General features: G+C 44.0%; 2 protein-coding genes across 2 annotated transcripts in view; one reads left to right on the plus strand and one right to left on the minus strand.

Moving 5' to 3' along the window:
- WWOX (WW domain containing oxidoreductase) overlaps positions 1-4,634 on the plus strand; it is a 1,106,560-nt gene extending 1,101,926 nt beyond the window's left edge. The window contains exon 9 of the mRNA XM_029052831.2: positions 3,363-4,634. Coding sequence (XP_028908664.1) covers positions 3,363-3,551 — 189 coding nt within the window. The 3' untranslated portion in view covers positions 3,552-4,634. The remainder of the gene's footprint in view (positions 1-3,362) is intronic.
- MAF (MAF bZIP transcription factor) overlaps positions 3,767-18,195 on the minus strand; it is a 280,188-nt gene continuing 265,759 nt past the window's right edge. The window contains 1 exon segment of the mRNA XM_029052834.2: positions 3,767-4,592. The gene's annotated coding sequence lies outside the window, so the exon portion shown is untranslated.

Here is an 18,195-nt window from a genome sequence, read left to right on the forward strand (position 1 = left end):
TTAAAGTGCTCTTTTTTATCATTTAAGAATGTTTTATCTTGCATCAGCAGTATGGAGTTGTTTACTAATTAGATTCCTTGACATCCTGTTCTATCTTATGCTGATGATATGTGAACCAGAAAGCTGATGAGCAAAAAATCAAAAACTTGTTATCAAAGTACTCAAATGCCTGATCGTTTAAGACGTCAGCCAGGAGATACTGTTGGAAAAAGGAAAGAGCAACATTTCCAGAGACAGTGTGGGGGGGTTGGCATTGAGAGGGTATTAGACTGAACTTTTGTTGCTCTCCTTAGTTGCTCTGTGATGTCTGAAGAGAAATTTGATTTCCCATGTGGGTCTTCTTCACCCACCATGTGGTTCACCTTTGCCAAATAGGTACCACTGGGGTGCAGAAGAAGCTCTCGATGCCCAGATGGCATTTCATCGCAAACAAATGGGGTCGTGTGCAAGCAAACACGGGAAGTTTTAAATATTTACGGGGCTGCGTCCAAATGCCAGATTTTCCGAAAGATTTTCCAATTTCTTTATTAGATTACATTCTGCACTGAGATACATAAACTACCCTCCCCCTACATGAGGTGACTAGAGATTGGTGAAGCATGGCGCCAGCCTGAGCTGAAAGCATTGCTAATTTTGATCTTCATGACAAATTCTAACATTCATTTTTTGAGTTTCAGCAATTTAGCCCCATGTGTTTTGTTCTGTTGATTCTGGAGTCTGGCTCGGGGTTAAGCAAGAGAGGGTGAGGACAGGATAGATTAAGAGTCCTGAATGACATTGGGCTGGAAGGCTGGAGCTGGGACGCTTTTGAATAGCTATTTGGTGGGGGCTGGGCCATGTTTGCTCTGTAAAGAAACCTCTTCCCTCCTCTTAACTTTTCCTCCCCTTAACTTTGCTCTCCTACTCTGTCTTCTGGCTATTTACTGTCCTTTCACCTCTACCAAAAAAAGGGTGGAGGCGAAACTCTGTTCCAGGGTAACCAATGAACCGAGTTTTAGATTAAATCAGTTGGCTTACTAACTGAACACTGCCTTATGCCTGAAAAGAAAATCTTTTCAACAGCTAAGAAAAGTTTCAACAGCTAAGAGCTCCAAATCTGACCTCAAAATATGGCTCATTTTGAAGAGCCACTGTGGAGTCTAAATGATCATGCCAGCAAGTGTGGCAAAAGATGCAGGCGAGAACTGGATGCTGGTTCAATTCCAGCTTTCCACAGCAAGCTAGGGGCAAGACCCTGGCTATCTTTTGTCTGTTTCCCTATTTGTTAAGTGGACAGGTGAGACATATGCCCCTCAGAAGGGGAATTACATTCTGCACTTTTCTGAATAACAACTGATTCAGCAGTCAACGAAACAAAACTAGAATATGGTCGCATGGTCTCACAGACTAGGTAACTCCCGGCCTGACACACAGGCATCATCAACATTACATCAGCACAACGTCCTTTCTTTGGCCACACACAGCTCCTCCATACCACGATGCCTAAACAGCTCCGACTCAGAATGAATTTGGGATTTAAAATAGAGAGAACGGATCCCATTGAACAAACATCGTACTCCTGTGTACCATATGGCCATCAGCTGATCTGCAATCAACATGGTAATGTGCCATGACTAAAACTCTTCAGGGGAAAAGCAGGAGCTTTGGGGAGGGGGAGAGGAAGGACCAATTCTCATTCTCATCAAATTTCCTTAATGTTTTAACAGCTGCTTTCTCCTCAGTTACCTTTTGTGTCCTACTTGGCAGCCCTGGGATTCTGACTCCTATCAACTTATAATTAGTTACCACAGCAAGGACTCTGTTATACATAAATAATCATAAGACGCCACATAAACTGTCCTGGTTTGAAATTAGAGCTGTGCCTATAGAGCTGCTCTATGAGCTTTGACCTGTTATTTTTAATTATAGTTTGCAAGGAAAAGTGATTTCTACTTCTTCTTGACAACTTTTCTGACGGCTTTCCATCAGTCCGGATATAGTGGTACCACTGGGATGTATTTTCACATGTACAACGTTTGTGTGTGTGTGTGTGTGTGTGTCTAGATCTCTCCATGTTTGAAGATGACGCGATTGCATCCATGTGTCTGAATGTCGCTGAGAGACAATCTCTTCAACACTTGGGCCTATGACAATATAGCAGGGCCCCTTTTCAGGTCCTAATCATTCAGGGATTTCACACTGCTTTCTCTGAGCTACCAGTAATGACTCTGAGCTATCAGTCACGACTCGGGAAACTCGGAGCCACTGTTGAGCGTTCTTTTCAGTCATCGGTCCAGCGTATGGCAGCAGCCCCAAAGGCCAACCGGATGATAAGTCTAACCACGAGGATGGATGTCAAGGAAGGGGGCAACCATCTCACGGCTCCTCCAAGCATCTCGGGTGCCACTGTCGGAGACAGAATGCTGGGCTGGAAGGACCACTGGTCTGACCCAGCATTAGCAATGCCTAGGGTCTGCTGTTCTTATGCATCCCTACGGAGGGCTGCTCGGGAACCACTGGTGCTGTCGAATGGCATTTCTGGCTCTCCGTCAACAAGAGACCAGAACATTGGGCTGCCCATGTTTCATAGGCCTTTAGTTTAGAGGTGGGAGGAAGGGATCAGCCACACACACGTGCACCTGTGCGTATGATATCCCATCCCCAATTGTCAATCACAAGATTTTCATCGGGTGCATTGACGTGATCAATTTTGCTTGTTTGAACTTGCATTTTGAAGAAAAAAAAAATAGCTCTCGTTCGTCGTATTCTAAAGGCTATATTTCTTCAAGATTGAAAAGATGGTTTCAAAGAACAGGGAAGGCATCAGGTCTCTGCAAATTAAGACCTTCATCCTGTGTGGTAGATAAACATTCTTACACAGCACAGTGACATTAGCCTCAGTGATTGTGTTGACCAAAGATATATAGACAGTTCTGGCCCAGGTCCCAATTGCACTTTCCATGATGGGGCTTAATTGGAGTGCCTGGGTTAATTTTAAACAGGAGGTTTTAGAGAAATCAAACATGTCAGACTGCATTGCTTATCAAGATGAGGGAGGCTGTGGAAATCAAGGAGTTTGGTATGTATTTTCTGACTTGGGAGACACAAAAATGTTTTTCTCCCATTTCTCTTTTCTCCTGGGGGTTCTCTTTTGTTGTGGTTGTTGTTTTCCTTTGAGGTGTAAAATGTCACACCAGTTTTATTCCTGCAGCTTACGAAGTTGCTTTTCTGGCTTGAATGAGAGAATCCTTTATCGCGTCATGCTCTGAGCTAAATGCCCTTCGCCACGAAAAGATTTCACTATCATCTTAACAAGCTGCAAGGCTTTGGGGCCATCATCTCTGGCAAGGTTTTCTAATTCCCCCTTTCTGTTTAAATTTCAGCAACAAGGAGCTGCCACAACCCTCTACTGTGCCACAGCACCGGAGCTGGAGGGTCTGGGAGGAATGTATTTCAACAACTGCTGTCGCTGCTTGCCATCACAAGAGGCCCAGAATGAAATGACGGCCAGAGCCCTGTGGGAACTGAGCGCACGGCTGATCCAAGAGCGAATCGGCAGGCAGTCCGACTAACAGGGGGCTCCTGTAAGGATCAAAACACACAGAGTATGTGCACGCAAGAAACCGGCCAACTCTGGAATCTTTCCAATCTTATCATCGAGAGGGTTTCCAGATTCCTCCGATCCTGATTAACTCATGTTCAGTGAAACAGTAGCAGTCACAACATAGTGAAAAACGTTAAGTGCAAGTGGGAAATTGGGAAATCTCTGGGTTAAAGGGACAATAGCTTTTTGGGGGTGGGGGTGGGGGCGCTTAGTTAGGTATGTTTTAATCACTCTTGATTGTAGTCTGTTCAAAGTGGAACCCCAGGTGGAGTGCATGGCATCCTTTGTGATTTTCAGAAGTCCAGGGAGACTTTTTCAATGACTTGAATGGCTTAGCGGGCCGCAAACGAAACATGAGATTTCTTCATTGGCTAGAGAGAAGACGTTACACAGTATGACTTTGCTCGTTGATGGGGAGGTCATTGATGACCTGACCAAATTGGCCAGGGCTTGGCAACGACAGAAAAGAAAATAATGGGTCCTTGGCTTTGGCCTGCAAGTGTAACGGTGATGTCGAAGTGGTTGAGAAGTAGAGTTTAGAGGTCCTTCCTTCACTGCTGAGTAAATATTGACAATTAGAATAAAAGGCATGTAGCAAATCATGCTCTAGACACTCGAGGGTAAGATAAAAGGACTCTGTGTCCTTAAGAACGCCCAGGGTGCAGTCAGAGGTTAAAGGTTATTCCATTCATTCGTTCTTCTTTCACAGTTTTGAGGAGTTTGAGGTTCATGGTGTCTCAGTTCCCCGTGAGTAAAAGAGCGTGCTCGACTATTGTCTCCTAAAGAGAACCCGGACACTTTTTCTTTCAATCTTTCTCTAAATGTTTTAGTTTCGTTTTTCTTTAGAAAAGAAAACTAGAGGAAAAATAAAGTATTGTAGATGCCACGAAAACCCCGTTTTTTTCTTGCTTCTTTTCTGAGTTTTTGTTGTGTTTAGTTTTGTGCTTTGTGGCTGTCTTCATGCCAGAAAGTTGTCTTATAAGCCATCAGCATTCCAGCATCTTGTTTTCTGTAAGCAAAAAAGGAAATAAAGATTGTTAATTGCACTGTATAGCTCTCAGTTGTTTATTTATGGTTGGTTATTGCTGTTCTCTCCGATTTTCTTCCCCTGTCGTTAAACCCAGCTGGGAGCTGGGCAGGTAGCTGTTTGTTCCTGTGTGACTGGGTTCCTGCAGGCGTGTCCTGCTCAGTACCTGCTGCTTCTCCCTCGTGGCCACGACCCAAACAAGAGCAGTAGCCTAAGAGAAACAACAATTATCCAGAAGGTCTCAATACCATTTAACTCTCAGGCGGAACTCTTCTCTGAGCCTTTCTGAATGAGTGGATCTAGGGATGCGAACACTGTGCAAAGTGTACCCTAAATTTGAGTGGAAAACTACCTTCTTGAGTGTTTAGCCTTCAGCCTGTTGGGGCGGGGGGGTGGATGGGGGAGGCAGGGGGAGAGGGGTTCCAGGAGCTTTACAGAAGGAAAGCTCTTTTGGAATGATCAAAGACAATCTTAAGGATGCACCTTCTTTATTTCCCTGCCAATTTAGAAAGGCTGGTACTCCTCTCCAGATGGTTCTTTGCTGCATTTCTCTGCCGAGGCATTGCCTGAGGAAGATGGTAGTCAGGAAGACTGACTAGAAGTAATTAGGTTTGGACTCCCCTATTTGATCCAGGAAAGAGCAGCAGCATCAAATATTTTTCACTGAGCCTGTGGCTGCTAGGCATCATCCTGCGTCAGCCTTGTAAATGTTTCCTTCTGAAATTCACCCGGGGCCACAGAGTTTCACTTAGCCCCACTTCTAATGTTGCACCCACTGATCCCCGGTGCTTCCTCCACCCTCCAATCCCCTTCCCCAGGAAACTATCAAGGATCAACCAAGAGCCTGAGTGGCAAAGACTTTGTTCCAAAATGCTCACTGAGAGCATTAAGGGAGAATTTTAGCCCAATGTAGCTGAAAGGGAGAATTTAAAAAAAAATCACTTCCACTTCCTGTAGACTGGTGGCCCCATCATATTCTGGGGGCTGTCAAGGCAGTAGCCGGGGGGAGAGTTTAGCGCAGACAACTCAGGGAGAGGTGAGACATGAGGTCCAAAAGTCTCACTGGGGAGACCTCTTGCTATGGGGAGTCCAGCTCGGTCAGCCACTTCCTGGTTCTCCACAGCCGAGTTTCTCTCCAGCCCTTGCACCACGCCTCCCTAAGCTCCCTGGCCCTAGATTTCTTTTTGGCCTTAAGTGGTAGGAATTAAGAGTCAGTGGCACTAAAAAACGTTTTGCTGTGATGATGCAGTAGATTTTGGAGGCTTCCATAGATATAGTACAATCGGTAAAGGGGGCGGCGTGGGGAAAGGTTAAGGGAAGAGAGCGAGAAGAGAAGAAACGTACTAGAGTGGGGCTAAAGGAATGAATAGGAGTGGGGTGGCACAGAGAAAGGTAAAGGAAAGTGAGAGGAGCAGAACCATACTGGAGCAGGGCTAGAGGAAAAGGGGGTGGGGTGTCTGGAACAATTGCCTAAAGCCCTGCGTTCACATTTTGGGATTTCAAGGGGTGATTGAGGCAGCTCCCTACTGTGCCTGCCAGTTTCCCTACTGCAGCCTCTCATCCTCAACTGGCTCTGGGACTACATGTCCTAGAAACCTTGGGGCAGTCAAGAACCCTGTTCCTTCTCCTACCCACCCTGTAGACTTTCAGGCTTGTTTGGGGCATTTGGTGCCCTGGGGGTTGGAAGGGAGGGCATGTGGCATGGTGGAGAGAACATACCCTCCCCCATCCCCAGTGCCAGTTTGGGACTTGGGTTTGGGCCAGAAGGCCTTCGTTCAGGACTACCAGACCGCTTGCCCACCTTCTATCGCCCACAAGCTTCCGCCTCTCCTGTGGTGCTGCCCCCGAACCCAGTTCTCTCCAGAAGTGTGTTCATTCATTTAACAGAAATTCCAGGAAGCTTTTAGCATGCCTCAACTTTCCCCTTCGCTCACTCCAGCCCAGCTGAGTTCAGAATGTGCAGGGCTTTTTTTTTTAATCTCACTACTGGAAAATAAATATCAGCAACTATCATTGACTAAGCCCCACAGAATCCTATGGAGGGAAATTAAAGTGATTTTTCACTAGAACATATCCCTAAAGACGTACTCATCTGTCCCATGGTTTTAGATGCCTGAGGTTGGGGAGGTCAACTATTGCTTGCCAAGGCTAGGCTGGCAATGTTCAGGGCCATCGCTGGGTAGTATAGCTCACCCTGCCTCCCTATTTCTTGAAGGAGGAGCATTTCCTTCACACAAGAAAAACAGGAAATCAGAGTAGCCCAACAGTCCCACCTGTCCTGGGGCTTAGTTTCACACAGGTCTAAGAGAACCCAAAGTTAGCCAACAGAATTATTTTTCCAACCCAGAGTCCCATGAAAATTCAAAGAATGGGACTAGAAAGGCCAGGCAGTAGAGATTGACTTTCCTCTGAGCAATGCCCTGCTTTCCTTTTGCACCGGCCCCCAAAGTGACCACATTACTGGGAGCTCCAAATGGGTGAGGAAGGAGGCCTTGCAAGGGCAGAGCCTCTTAGGGTGCTGTGACATTCCCCCCGCACCTGATGCTGCCATTGCCTTCCTGGACAAAAACAAAACCTTAAGGGGCCTCGGTCACAGTGTTTAGAGTGGGGGAACAGTCACTGTCTCCTCTAGTACACGACAGACGGCCAGAGCACGTGGGGCAATGGAATTTTGGTAACTCTCGTACTGATGCTTTTTTTAGAATGGACATAACTTTTCAATAGGAAACAAGAGCCAGATGCTCTCCAAGCCCCTAGTCAAGTCATATCAAAAGCTGCGGTTTATAGTTACTCTCTTAAAAATGGGATTTTTTTTTGGTCGGGCAGCCTAGCCCAAGCCCTTAAAGGTCACAACTCGGCCAGATATGTTTAATGTCAACAGTGGACTGGAACTCTTTTAAACTGACTCCAGCTTATCACATCATTACAGCAGACAGAAAACGGACTAGATTTTTGGCTTATCGACCCCTTTATCTTCTTTCATTAAAAAATGAATTCATTAGACGATCACGGTACCTGCCAACTACACTAGCCTTTCAAATGCTTTCTTTTTCTAGAGGGAAAAAAATCAAAGAGATTCCCCCCACCCCCAGCAAGTCCTTTTTTTGGCAAGAAATTCTCTTTGGTTTGGTGCAGTGACTAACTGTGGCTCGGAACTTTTCTCCCCAGCCAGAAATCCATTGCTTGTCAATTTTATCACTGCGTTATTGGCTGCTTTCTATAGAGGTGGCAAATTTGCCAAAAAGATTACCTTGTTCCTAAGAGTTGTTTGCAACACTGTTGTTCTCCATCCCGGCTAGGACAATGTCAGAACTTTTACTGTTAATTTCAGAGAGTTGGAGCTTACTAAAGGTGCCTCTGTCAGCACAATGAAGGTTCTACCGAGTCTTCCTGTGAAATTTGAAATTTAAATGCAATGGTTTAAGTATCTTGGTTGCTAGCTGTTATGATTATCCTCTAGTCCCTGGGGGTCACTTTTAGGGTACCAAATCTCTTGTCTCCCATTCCAACACTCTCACGACTCCAACTCCCCATCCCTGCACCACACACGTACCTGTTCACGAGACACACAAGTGCCACCAAACTAGAAGGCATTTTTTTTTCTATTATCAATAGCCCAAAAGCTGGTTTTTCAGTTCTAAATAAACTATACTAATGTCGTTGAAATTGCCCCTGCCTATTGTTAAAACTGAACAGTTACTGAAAGCAACAGCTGAGCACTTCCTAAGTCATCCATTTCCTAAGCAGGTCTCAGTGCTTTTGGAATCCAAATTGGTTCTCACCAAAATGTAGCGCATTAGCAATCAGATTTAGCTGTTGATCAGTTTACATTTTTTTTCCATATGATTTACTTGAACTGATGCCGGAAAGCATCATTCTAAGAGAACGATTCCATTGTTCATTTGAGTTAGTTAAATGTTACGGAATGCTTTTATCCGTCCAGTGTAAAAGAGGAGTGTAAGGCCTGAACTAGTATTGTGTCAGTGGAATAAAAATGGCTAAATAAAGAAAATAAATGACTTGTGCTTTTGGCAAACAGCCAGGATGGTTTCTATAGCACCTGATAGTGGTAATAGCCACTTTACATCTCCAGCCATAAAAATATGTATTGGAAGTGATAAAGAATTTGTCTTGGACACCTTATAAATATGCATTAGCCTCCACTGCTATGGTTTTCTGATCTAAGGAAACCTCAAGCCTGTGTCTTGGAGCATTTTGGCCTATTCTAACCTAGTTTTGAAGTTAGATTCAGATGAGGGGGCGGGGGCCTTATTTCCTCAGTGTGCCCTTAATTTCTCATCTTTAAATTCTTCTTTCTCATTCTAAGGTACCTGACTGGCCACTGTGGCTATTAAAATCCTTGGCGGAGAGCTGAGCTGAGTTCCTTCTCTCCAACATAATAGTGCTGGAGGAAGGAACATTGGATCTGCTTTGGAAGTGAAGTACATCGTTTCATGGCTTATTACTCTCACCCCAAAGGCATTTCAAACTTTTCAGGATCATCTTTAACACACCTTTGTCACCATTGGGGGGGAGGGGGGTGGGGGGGTGGTTAAAGGTTTTCACTCTTTTACGAGTGAGGCCTTGAAAAGACTTCTTTAGCAAGAGCACGCCAATCTCCTATGCACGACTGCAGTGTGGTTGCAACACCCTGTAAGTAACTTTGGAAAGAACATGGCCAGAGCTGCTGGTGTCCCTTAGCTTGATTTCTTAGAAAGGTTCTGTGTTGCTTCGGTTAGGTGAGTATTCTAGTAGACTTTCCAGCTCCCCTGCAATAATTTGACTTTATGTCAAGATTGAAAAAGCTCCCTGTCAAATACTCAACTCATGACCTCTCCAGCCAAATTGCACTTCTACTAACCAGCTTACCATGGCTTGATCAATATTGAGTATGTGAGAGAGTCTAGACAGATGTTTTTGGGTGTTTGGCTACCACTTGGGATTTAAACACTGATAATTCTATCTGATTTGGAAACAAAGTTTCCACGAATTTTATGAACTACATTTTCATTGGAGCCATTTTTTTGAGGATGTATTTTGATGATTTGGAAAACAGCTTCTGAGCAGGTCCTAGTCTGTCATTTATTGCTTCTTTATTCGTTAGGATTTCTACTAAAATACCAAGGAACTTTTGAAATCAATAGAAGACTGTCTGTAAAAATGGTAAAAAACTCCTAGGCTTTGGGTTTTTGGATGAATCCCGGGGCATGGCCCATGGGAGAGAACTTTGTGGAGGATGATGCACCTCCTGAGTCACTAGCTTCATCTTATTGCTCAAGACCAAAACAAGTTGAAACCATCACTGAAATGCTAATTCCCAAGGAAAAAAAAACCCTAGGCATTTTCCCAAATACAGTATCTCCCTGGCTCTTAATGAGATTAGGAATATTTTAATGAGGACTTTTAGGGATGTGACTCTTTGTAAATTGGCTTGTAAGACATTGCTGTTTATGAGAAATTTCCAAATGGGGTTTCATGAATTAGCCCTGTGTTGAAGAGAGAAGATTCCTCTGGCAGGAAGCAAAGGAGCCAGAAAGGGTCAATGTTTAATAGTAGTAATAACAATAATAATAATGATGGCATTTGTTAACCCCTCACTATGTGCAAAGCACTGTTCTAAGCACTGGGGAGGATATGATGTGATCAGATTGTCCCACGCGGGGCTCACGGTCTTAATGCCCATTTTACAGATGAGGGAACTGAGGCCCAGAGAAGTGAAGTGACTTGCCCAAAGTCACACAGCTGAGAAGCGGCGGAGCCGGGATTTGAACTCATGGCCGCTGACTCCCCAGCTCATGCTCTTTCAATAATAGTATTAGTAGGAATCGTATTTACTAAGCATTTACTGGGTGCAGAGTACTGTACTAAGTGCTGGGAGGTAATACACAGGTAGGAAAGAGATGCTGTCCCTCCCCTCGGTAAGGGGGTGGGCTAGGGGAGAGGCGGAGACAGTGGTCAGTTATATTGGCTGGGGAACTATGAAGGATAGCTAATGATGTACAACATGTAAACTGCCTGTGGCAGGATTCCATCTGTGGGAAGGGGAGAAGAAAAATGGGACAAATCCCAGGAAAACTCCTTGGACAGCTGGAGATAAAATGAACTGATGACATCATCCAAGGGTAGCTCTCAGGCAATTTACTAGGCCTGGGCATCCGTACAAGGGGAAAAAAAATGATGAAATGATAACAGACTCTTTCCTGGAGGGTTCCAATTCAAATGGGGTGATAGCATTTTAACCAATTTGGATCCTGTATTCTTTTCCCTTGGGCCAATGGAAAGGGCGGGCTACATCCTGGTAAATATAAGATGACCAGATCCCTTTGGGAAAATCTGAATCAAATGCTGAGCCATCATTTTATTAATTTTCTTGTGTTTTATAGACCTTTTATACGGACCATTAACCATACAAGCTCACCATCTAATTAAAAAGGGCTCTTATCAATTTGCTGGACAGTTGCTTGTAAAAAAAAAGGAAAAATATCTAAGAATCAGCCACTTGAAAAAGGTAAACACCACAGATTCCCAGGTGTCTGATGAACCTATTAACCTGTAATCCCCTTCCTTGCAACCAGCCTGTAAAATTGCAATACAACAGATAGGAGGCTACCAGAAGCAATGGGGATGCTTTCTTGATGAATTTCATGTTGAGTGATTTAAATCAGTTTAGCTTTACATTCTCGGTTACTGAAAAAAAACTTTTCTTTTTATTTTTTCTTCCCCCAGCACAGCTTAGCAGAGCTGAGCTCCTTCGGTACTTAGCCTAGAGGCAGGAGAATTAGCTGCCAAATGTAAACCCCCAGGAATTGAACTGAGTAAGCACCAGGAGTGAAACAGGTGGGGCAGAAAGTCCCTCTACCCCAGGGGGGATAATGACAAGAGCTGTCCGATTCTGAAGAAATCCAGTTGGCCTGTCCCAGGGGTGAGATACAGAGTCCGAAGCGACAGTTGCATTGTTGCAGGGAAAAAGGAAAATACCAGGCCAAGCACTGCTCCACTGAATTACAGCTACTCTATTATATATGCACTGATCTTAATCATTCACTAATCATCGGGATTACCAACGGGATTGGTTGAGTACCCGCAGCAGGCAGAGTGCTGCATTAAATGCTTGGGAGAGAGGGTCCTGCCTTCGAGAGGCTTACAATCTAAGGTGGGGAAGACAGGCAGACATAAATTACTTACAAATTGTGGGAACAGGAGAAAGAACAAGGACATTTCAGGTACTAACACCAGTATGTCAGAGAGATATGAATTAAAGAATTGAATGTGCAATTGAATACAAACCGATCCGTAAGTGCTGAGAACCAACATGAATACATAGGTACTGAGGGTGGTTGACATGACTGGAGGTGTTGGAAAGGATTAAGGGAAGGCTACCTGGAGAAGATGGGATTTTAGTAAGGCTTTGGAAATGGCTAAGCTATGATTGTAAAATTTGAGGAGGGAGAACAGTCCAGAGCAGGGCAACAACACGAGGTCAGAGGTGGGAGAGTTTGGACCAGGGGCAGGAGGAATGAAGAGTATAAGCTGGATAGTAATGGGTGAAGAGGGCCAATGTGTAAGATGGAGAGACCTGCTGGAGAGCCTCAAAACCAATGGTCAGGAGTTTCTGCTTGAGACGGAGGGAGATGGGCAGCAATTGGAGGTTTTTGGGGAGATGTGGGTTGGACGATGTTTCAGGAAGATGATCTAGGCAGGAGGGTGTACTAGAGGCCTGAAGCAGAGAAGAGGCTGGAGGCTGAAAGACCACTGAGGAAGCTGATAACTGAACTGTTAGAAGAGTTTAGATCATCTACATCTGTTCAGGAGAAAAAGCATTCCTTTGCTAAAATTTGTCCTAACTTATCAGAATGAGCTAGCTCAAGTACTGATCAATAGCTCTATTGCTCAAGATCGATCAATTAGAAAAACAGTGAACAGCCTGTTCCTCTTTTGACTCGAATTCGAGGAAAATGTAATAGTCCCTGAGTGGCCCAAGACCTGCTTCTACCAAGCTGTGGTAGAAATTTAGGTCCTGTCCACAAAGAAACCTCATGTTTAATGAAACCATTTGAGATTTTTGTGTAATTCAGAGGCCTCTCCAACCAATGAGTACAAAGAAATATCTTTCCATTACACTGGGTCCATCCAGATCTCACTGAAAAATCTTCAAAAACAGAAAAAAAAGGCATCTGCAAAGGCAAAAGCAAGAAGGTCAAGAAATCACTCCGGTGGTGCATAGATCTGTTGGAATACTTGCCTCAGAGGGCAGACCCCTCTGGAAAATGTTGCGAGAAGTTGAATTTTGACCCTCTGAGACCTGCCAATGCCTACAATGAGGTCCCTAGCATCAAGGCTGGGTGAACATCTTTGGCTTGTTGAAGTTTGAGCTGCTGAATCAAAGAAAATCCTCCATTTTATTCACAACCAAGCTGAAAATTTTTCACCCCGAGAACATTACTGCCAAAATGATGGCTTTATCACCCAGAATGTAGATGGTTAAGCACTTTGGGATTAATACAGAGCACTGAAAAAGGAGAGGGATGACAAGCCTTTCTAGGTTGCCACGAACAAGAATTGTGTCAGATGTGGACATACAGGAACAAGTATTAGGCCAAAATAGTCCTGGAGGCTCTTCCTTGCTTCAGGAAATTATTTCATTTGTGGAAGTGTAGAGGAACCATCTACCCCCTTAGGAAAACCATCACAGAATTTTCATATCCTCCAAAGCACGGCACCTCCTCTTTGGGTGATGCCATCTCCCAGGTCACAGTGGCATAACACTGAGCCTTTTGGTTCCCCAAGTCTCCAGTGCAAGTCACAACACATTATTTTTGCAAGTCACTAAGCCCTGCTTGTTTAGCTCCAGCAGCAAAATTAATTTCATTTATGCCTTCAGTCAGATTTCAAACAAAGACCCCAGAGGCATTTGGGAAATTAATTTATTAAAAAGCAATAGCTCGATAATACATATGATGATAGAATAAATGAATATGTTCAATATTTTATAAAACATTTGGCAATCATATAATAGAGCATTCATTGCCAATTTGGTAGCTTATCTCATTAGACTCAGCATATAGTAGTGAAATGCTGTATTATTCATGAACCAACATGCTTTAATTACTTTTAGTACACATTTATTTTTCAAATGTAACATGAGTTAGATTCATCTATAACTGTAACCCATTTTACAAACCTCCTTTTTTCAGTGTATTCGGCTGAGAGTAACATTTCAGGAACACAGACATCCGAGTCTAACTCCTCGCCCCTCAAATGAACTGTCGTTCGTCACATGTACAGTCAAACATATCCCCAAACAGTTGTCTATGAGTCAAAATTTGGGCAATAACTTATGGCAGACTTATCATAGTGGCAAACCAACGAGGACATTTGAAATTGAGTTATTTGATGTTTTTCCTTGACATTACTTCCACTTCCCATTTCAATTACAATGTTCTCAAGGATTTATAAATAATAAACTGAAATTGCCAAAATTACAGATAGGCCCATATACTCCTGAGTGTAATGTTGTAGGAGGTTGTTGATTTCAATGGACCACGATAAAAGGAGCTTCATGAAATAAGACGACTTGAAAATACAATTTCAGGACAAATCTTTTACATCCATCTCCATTTGAGTCGGTTACCCTACTTTGCCTTTTACTCTATTCAACTCTTTGGTGTTTAGCTGTCACTCTGGAATGAGAAGTGCTGGTTCTATGTCTAAAAACAATGTCCTTCAGCTCTGTAAATCTTGACCGGAATTGATAAATTCAAGCTTCAAAAGAATCACTGCCGAGCGGCAAAGATGTTTTCTCTCATTCCCTCCTTTTTCCCTACTCACTTTGTGGTTCACCAAGCTCCTGAGGAGTCCATCTTTCTTATAGGAAGCTGTACGGGGCACAGACTCACTGTGCGGGCACATTTACTTTGCAGACTCCAGAGGAGTGGATTCATGGCAGCCTTCTTCCCTTTCCCGAAGACTAGAGGAAAATACAACAGGAGCTCCTGACGTGCATCTATTTACCACATTATGATTTGTGATTCTCACTCTCAATTGTTTCTCTTTCCCCTGTTGGAGCGGTACATTTGCATTTTGTTCTGTCAGGCTTAAAGTGGCCTGTGGGTTTCTCTATACCCAATTTCAGAACACAAAAGACAACAGCTTTAGGCATAATGGCCTGGTTTTGCTAGGGGCAGGCACTGATTTTTGAACACTGTCCCGAGCAATTTTAGAAATAGAAAATGCCCTGGAACTGGATCTGTTACAAATGAAACCACCGATCCCAGGCCCTCTTGATCACTGTAAATGCTTGGGTGTCCAAGCTCGAGCTGAACATGTTCAGTTCATGCTCAGTTTAGATCAGTTTAGAACATTCTGGAATTTCTATTATAGGAGGCCTGTAAAATGTTGAGGAACTGTCGCTTCACCCACCCGAGCTTGTGGTGCCATCCTGTGGTCCTGCTTCCCAACTGAAATAATCTTAGCAGGCTGAGTACCAAGCATCCACAGGCAAATGACAGGATCCTTACCCACCTGGAGTTTGTAATCTAATTGCAAAGACACCATAGCCCTAGACAAAGGCAGGAAGGAAGAACTGTTCTTGTTTGTCAGTCTTCTTATTTCACTCCCATTTATTTGGGCCACTGAATTGTACATTGTAAGAGGGCCAAAGGAATCTCAGTGATTTAATCAGCCCTCATAACCAACATCCCTGGGGGCTTCTAGTCAGCTGCAGACCATTTTTATCCAATGGGAAGGCAGTTGTCAAGCTTCATCTGATTCCTCCTTCTCCACAGAGTAATAATATGGGAAAAACTATAGACCGGCTGGCACTTGGTATAGCACTTAACGAACACCACAACTGTCATTACTATTCACAAAACCTGAAATGAGAAAAACTCAAGTTACAGTAACTGTGCCTTGATGGTGTCACATGCGTGTGCACAGTCAATCAATCCATCAATCAATGGTATTTCTTGAGCCCTTCCTTTGTGCAGAGCACTGGATTAAGCACTTGGAAGAGTATAACAGAATTAGCGGACATGTTCCGTGCCCATAATGAGCTTACAGGCTAGCGGGAGAGGCAGACGTTAGTGTGAATAAATGAGTAATTTATAATATGTAATTTAGAGATATGTACAAAACTGCTGTGGGGTTGGGGGTAGGGTGAATATCAACTGCCCAGAGGTCACAGATTAAAGTGCACAGACAATGCAGAAAGGAGAGCAAACGGGGGAAAAGAAGGCTTAATCGAGGAAGGCATCTTTGAGAAGATTTGACTTTAACAATGCTTTGAAGGTCGAGAGAGTAGTGGTCCGGAGTATATGGAGCGGAAGGGAGTTCCAGGCTAGGGGGAGGACATGGGAAAGGGGTCAATGGAGAGACAGACGAGACTGGGGCACAGTGAGTAAAGTGCTAGAGGAGCAGAGTGCTTGGGCTGGGCTGGAGTAAGAGATTAACGAGGGGGAGGTAGGGTGGGGCAAGATGGTTGAGTGCTTTAAAGGCGTTTCTCGTTGACGCGGAGGTGGATGGCCAGCCACTTGGAGGTTCTTGAGGAGTGGGGAGACAATTCATTCTATCCAACTGGACATATGTTATGAGAAGAATCTTTCCTAACCCCCCCGATAACATTCTATCCAAAATGCATAATAAAAACACAGTTTATGGAAAAGCTGGGTGAAGAAGGAGCAGGAGGAAGAACAAATGTGTAACATGTTGTAGTATGACTATGTTGGGAATGAAATAAAAGAATTAAATAATTGAATATAAAATTGAACGTACACATATTTACAAGTACTGAGGACAATTTTACAATGCCGCAGTCATTACATTTCTGCTCCATGGAGCAGAGAGCCGGCACCATACTGCCAGTATATAAAAGCACTCAATGGAGTTCATATAAAGTGCTTGAGAAAGATACTACTTATTCATTAGCAAGACAAGCTTGCCAACAAGTTATCAGCCTCAGGGAAAGAGTACAGATCTGGGAGTCAGAGGACCTAGGTTCTAATCCCAGCTCTGCCACTCATCTTCTGTGTGACCTTGGGCCAGTCACTTAACTTCTCTGTGCTTCAGTTACCTCGTCTGTAAAATGAGGATTAAATCATTCTCCCTCCAACTTAGCCTATGAGCTCCATGTGGGAGAGGAACTGTGTCCAACCTGATTATTTTGTATCTACCCCAAAGCTTATTACAGTGCCTGGTACACAGTAAGTGCTTGACAGATACCATTAAAAAATGGCAATAGTCGTGGTACAAAGACACAATCCTGGAAAAGAACAAAGAAAAATTTGAAACTTGTAGGTTATTCCATTCCAGTAATCTTTTCTGATATCTTCTGATGGACCATGAGTTTTGATAGGGGTAAAAAGGGGGTAATCAATAATCAATCAATTATTGAGCACTTACTGCATGCAGAGCACTGTCCTAAGTCCTTGGGAGAGTACAACACACAAGATTGTTATTTTTCCAACTGTACCCGGTTCTTCCTTTCCTTGTGGGTCTGTAGTTAGTTTCCCTGGCTGTGAACTGTGAACTCATTGTGAGCCAGGGACCATGTCCTAATTGATATCCTGGTACTTTCCAGCCTTCAGGAGAGTGTTTTCCAAATGTCATTACCCCTGACTACACTGTATCTACCCCAGTGCTTAGAACAGTCCTTGGCACATAGTAAGCGCTTAACAAATACCAACACTATAACTGCTACTACTACTTACAACAGCATGACTCAGTGGAAAGAGCCCGGGCTTGGGAGGCAGAGGTCACGGGTTCGAATCCCAGCTCTGCCACTTGTCAGCTGTGTGACTTTGGGCCACTCACTGCACTTCCCCAGGCCTCAGTTACCTCATCTGGAAATTGGAGATTAAGACTGTGAGCCCCACGTGGGACAAGCTGATCACCTTGTATCCTCCCTCCCCCAGTGCTTAGAACAGTGCTTCACGCCTAGTAAGCGCTAAACAAATACCATCATTATTATATTACTACTATGCCTATGCATTTATTGACTGCTCATTGGGTGCAATGCATTGTCCTAAGCACTTAAGAAATGGAAAACAAGTAAATGACACATTCCTTGCCCATAAGGAGTAGCTTTTGATCTCTGTTCCTTAAGGGAGGCCGGGAGAGGGGGGAGAGGGGGGAGGTGGACAGTAGCAAGCACTGTGGTGTAGTGGATAGAGCACAGGCCCGACAGTCAGAAGGTCATGGGTTCTAATCTCGGCTCTGCCACTTGTCTGCTATGTGACTTTGGGCAAGTCACTTCACTTCTCTGGGACTCCATGATCTCATCTGCAAAACGAGGGTTGAGACTGTGAGCCCTATGTGGGACAGGGACTCTGTCCAACCTGATCAGCTTGGATCTCCCCCAGTGCTTAGAACAGTGCTTGACACATAGTAAGCGCTTAACAGATGCCATCATTATTATTTTTCTCTCCTGGCGGAGGCAGAGTGGATAGCCCAGAGTCCGTGGCTCAGGAACCTGACTATTTGGGCTAACACAGTGGGGTCTCTGGGTGGTCTAATTATAACTATTTCTTAAACGACTACTAATACTAAGAACAGTACATTGATATGACCTGAAAACCTTTGTGGAGGAAAT

This window comes from Ornithorhynchus anatinus, chromosome X2 (genome assembly GCF_004115215.2).
Source record: "Ornithorhynchus anatinus isolate Pmale09 chromosome X2, mOrnAna1.pri.v4, whole genome shotgun sequence".
Taxonomy (NCBI): domain Eukaryota; kingdom Metazoa; phylum Chordata; class Mammalia; order Monotremata; family Ornithorhynchidae; genus Ornithorhynchus; species Ornithorhynchus anatinus.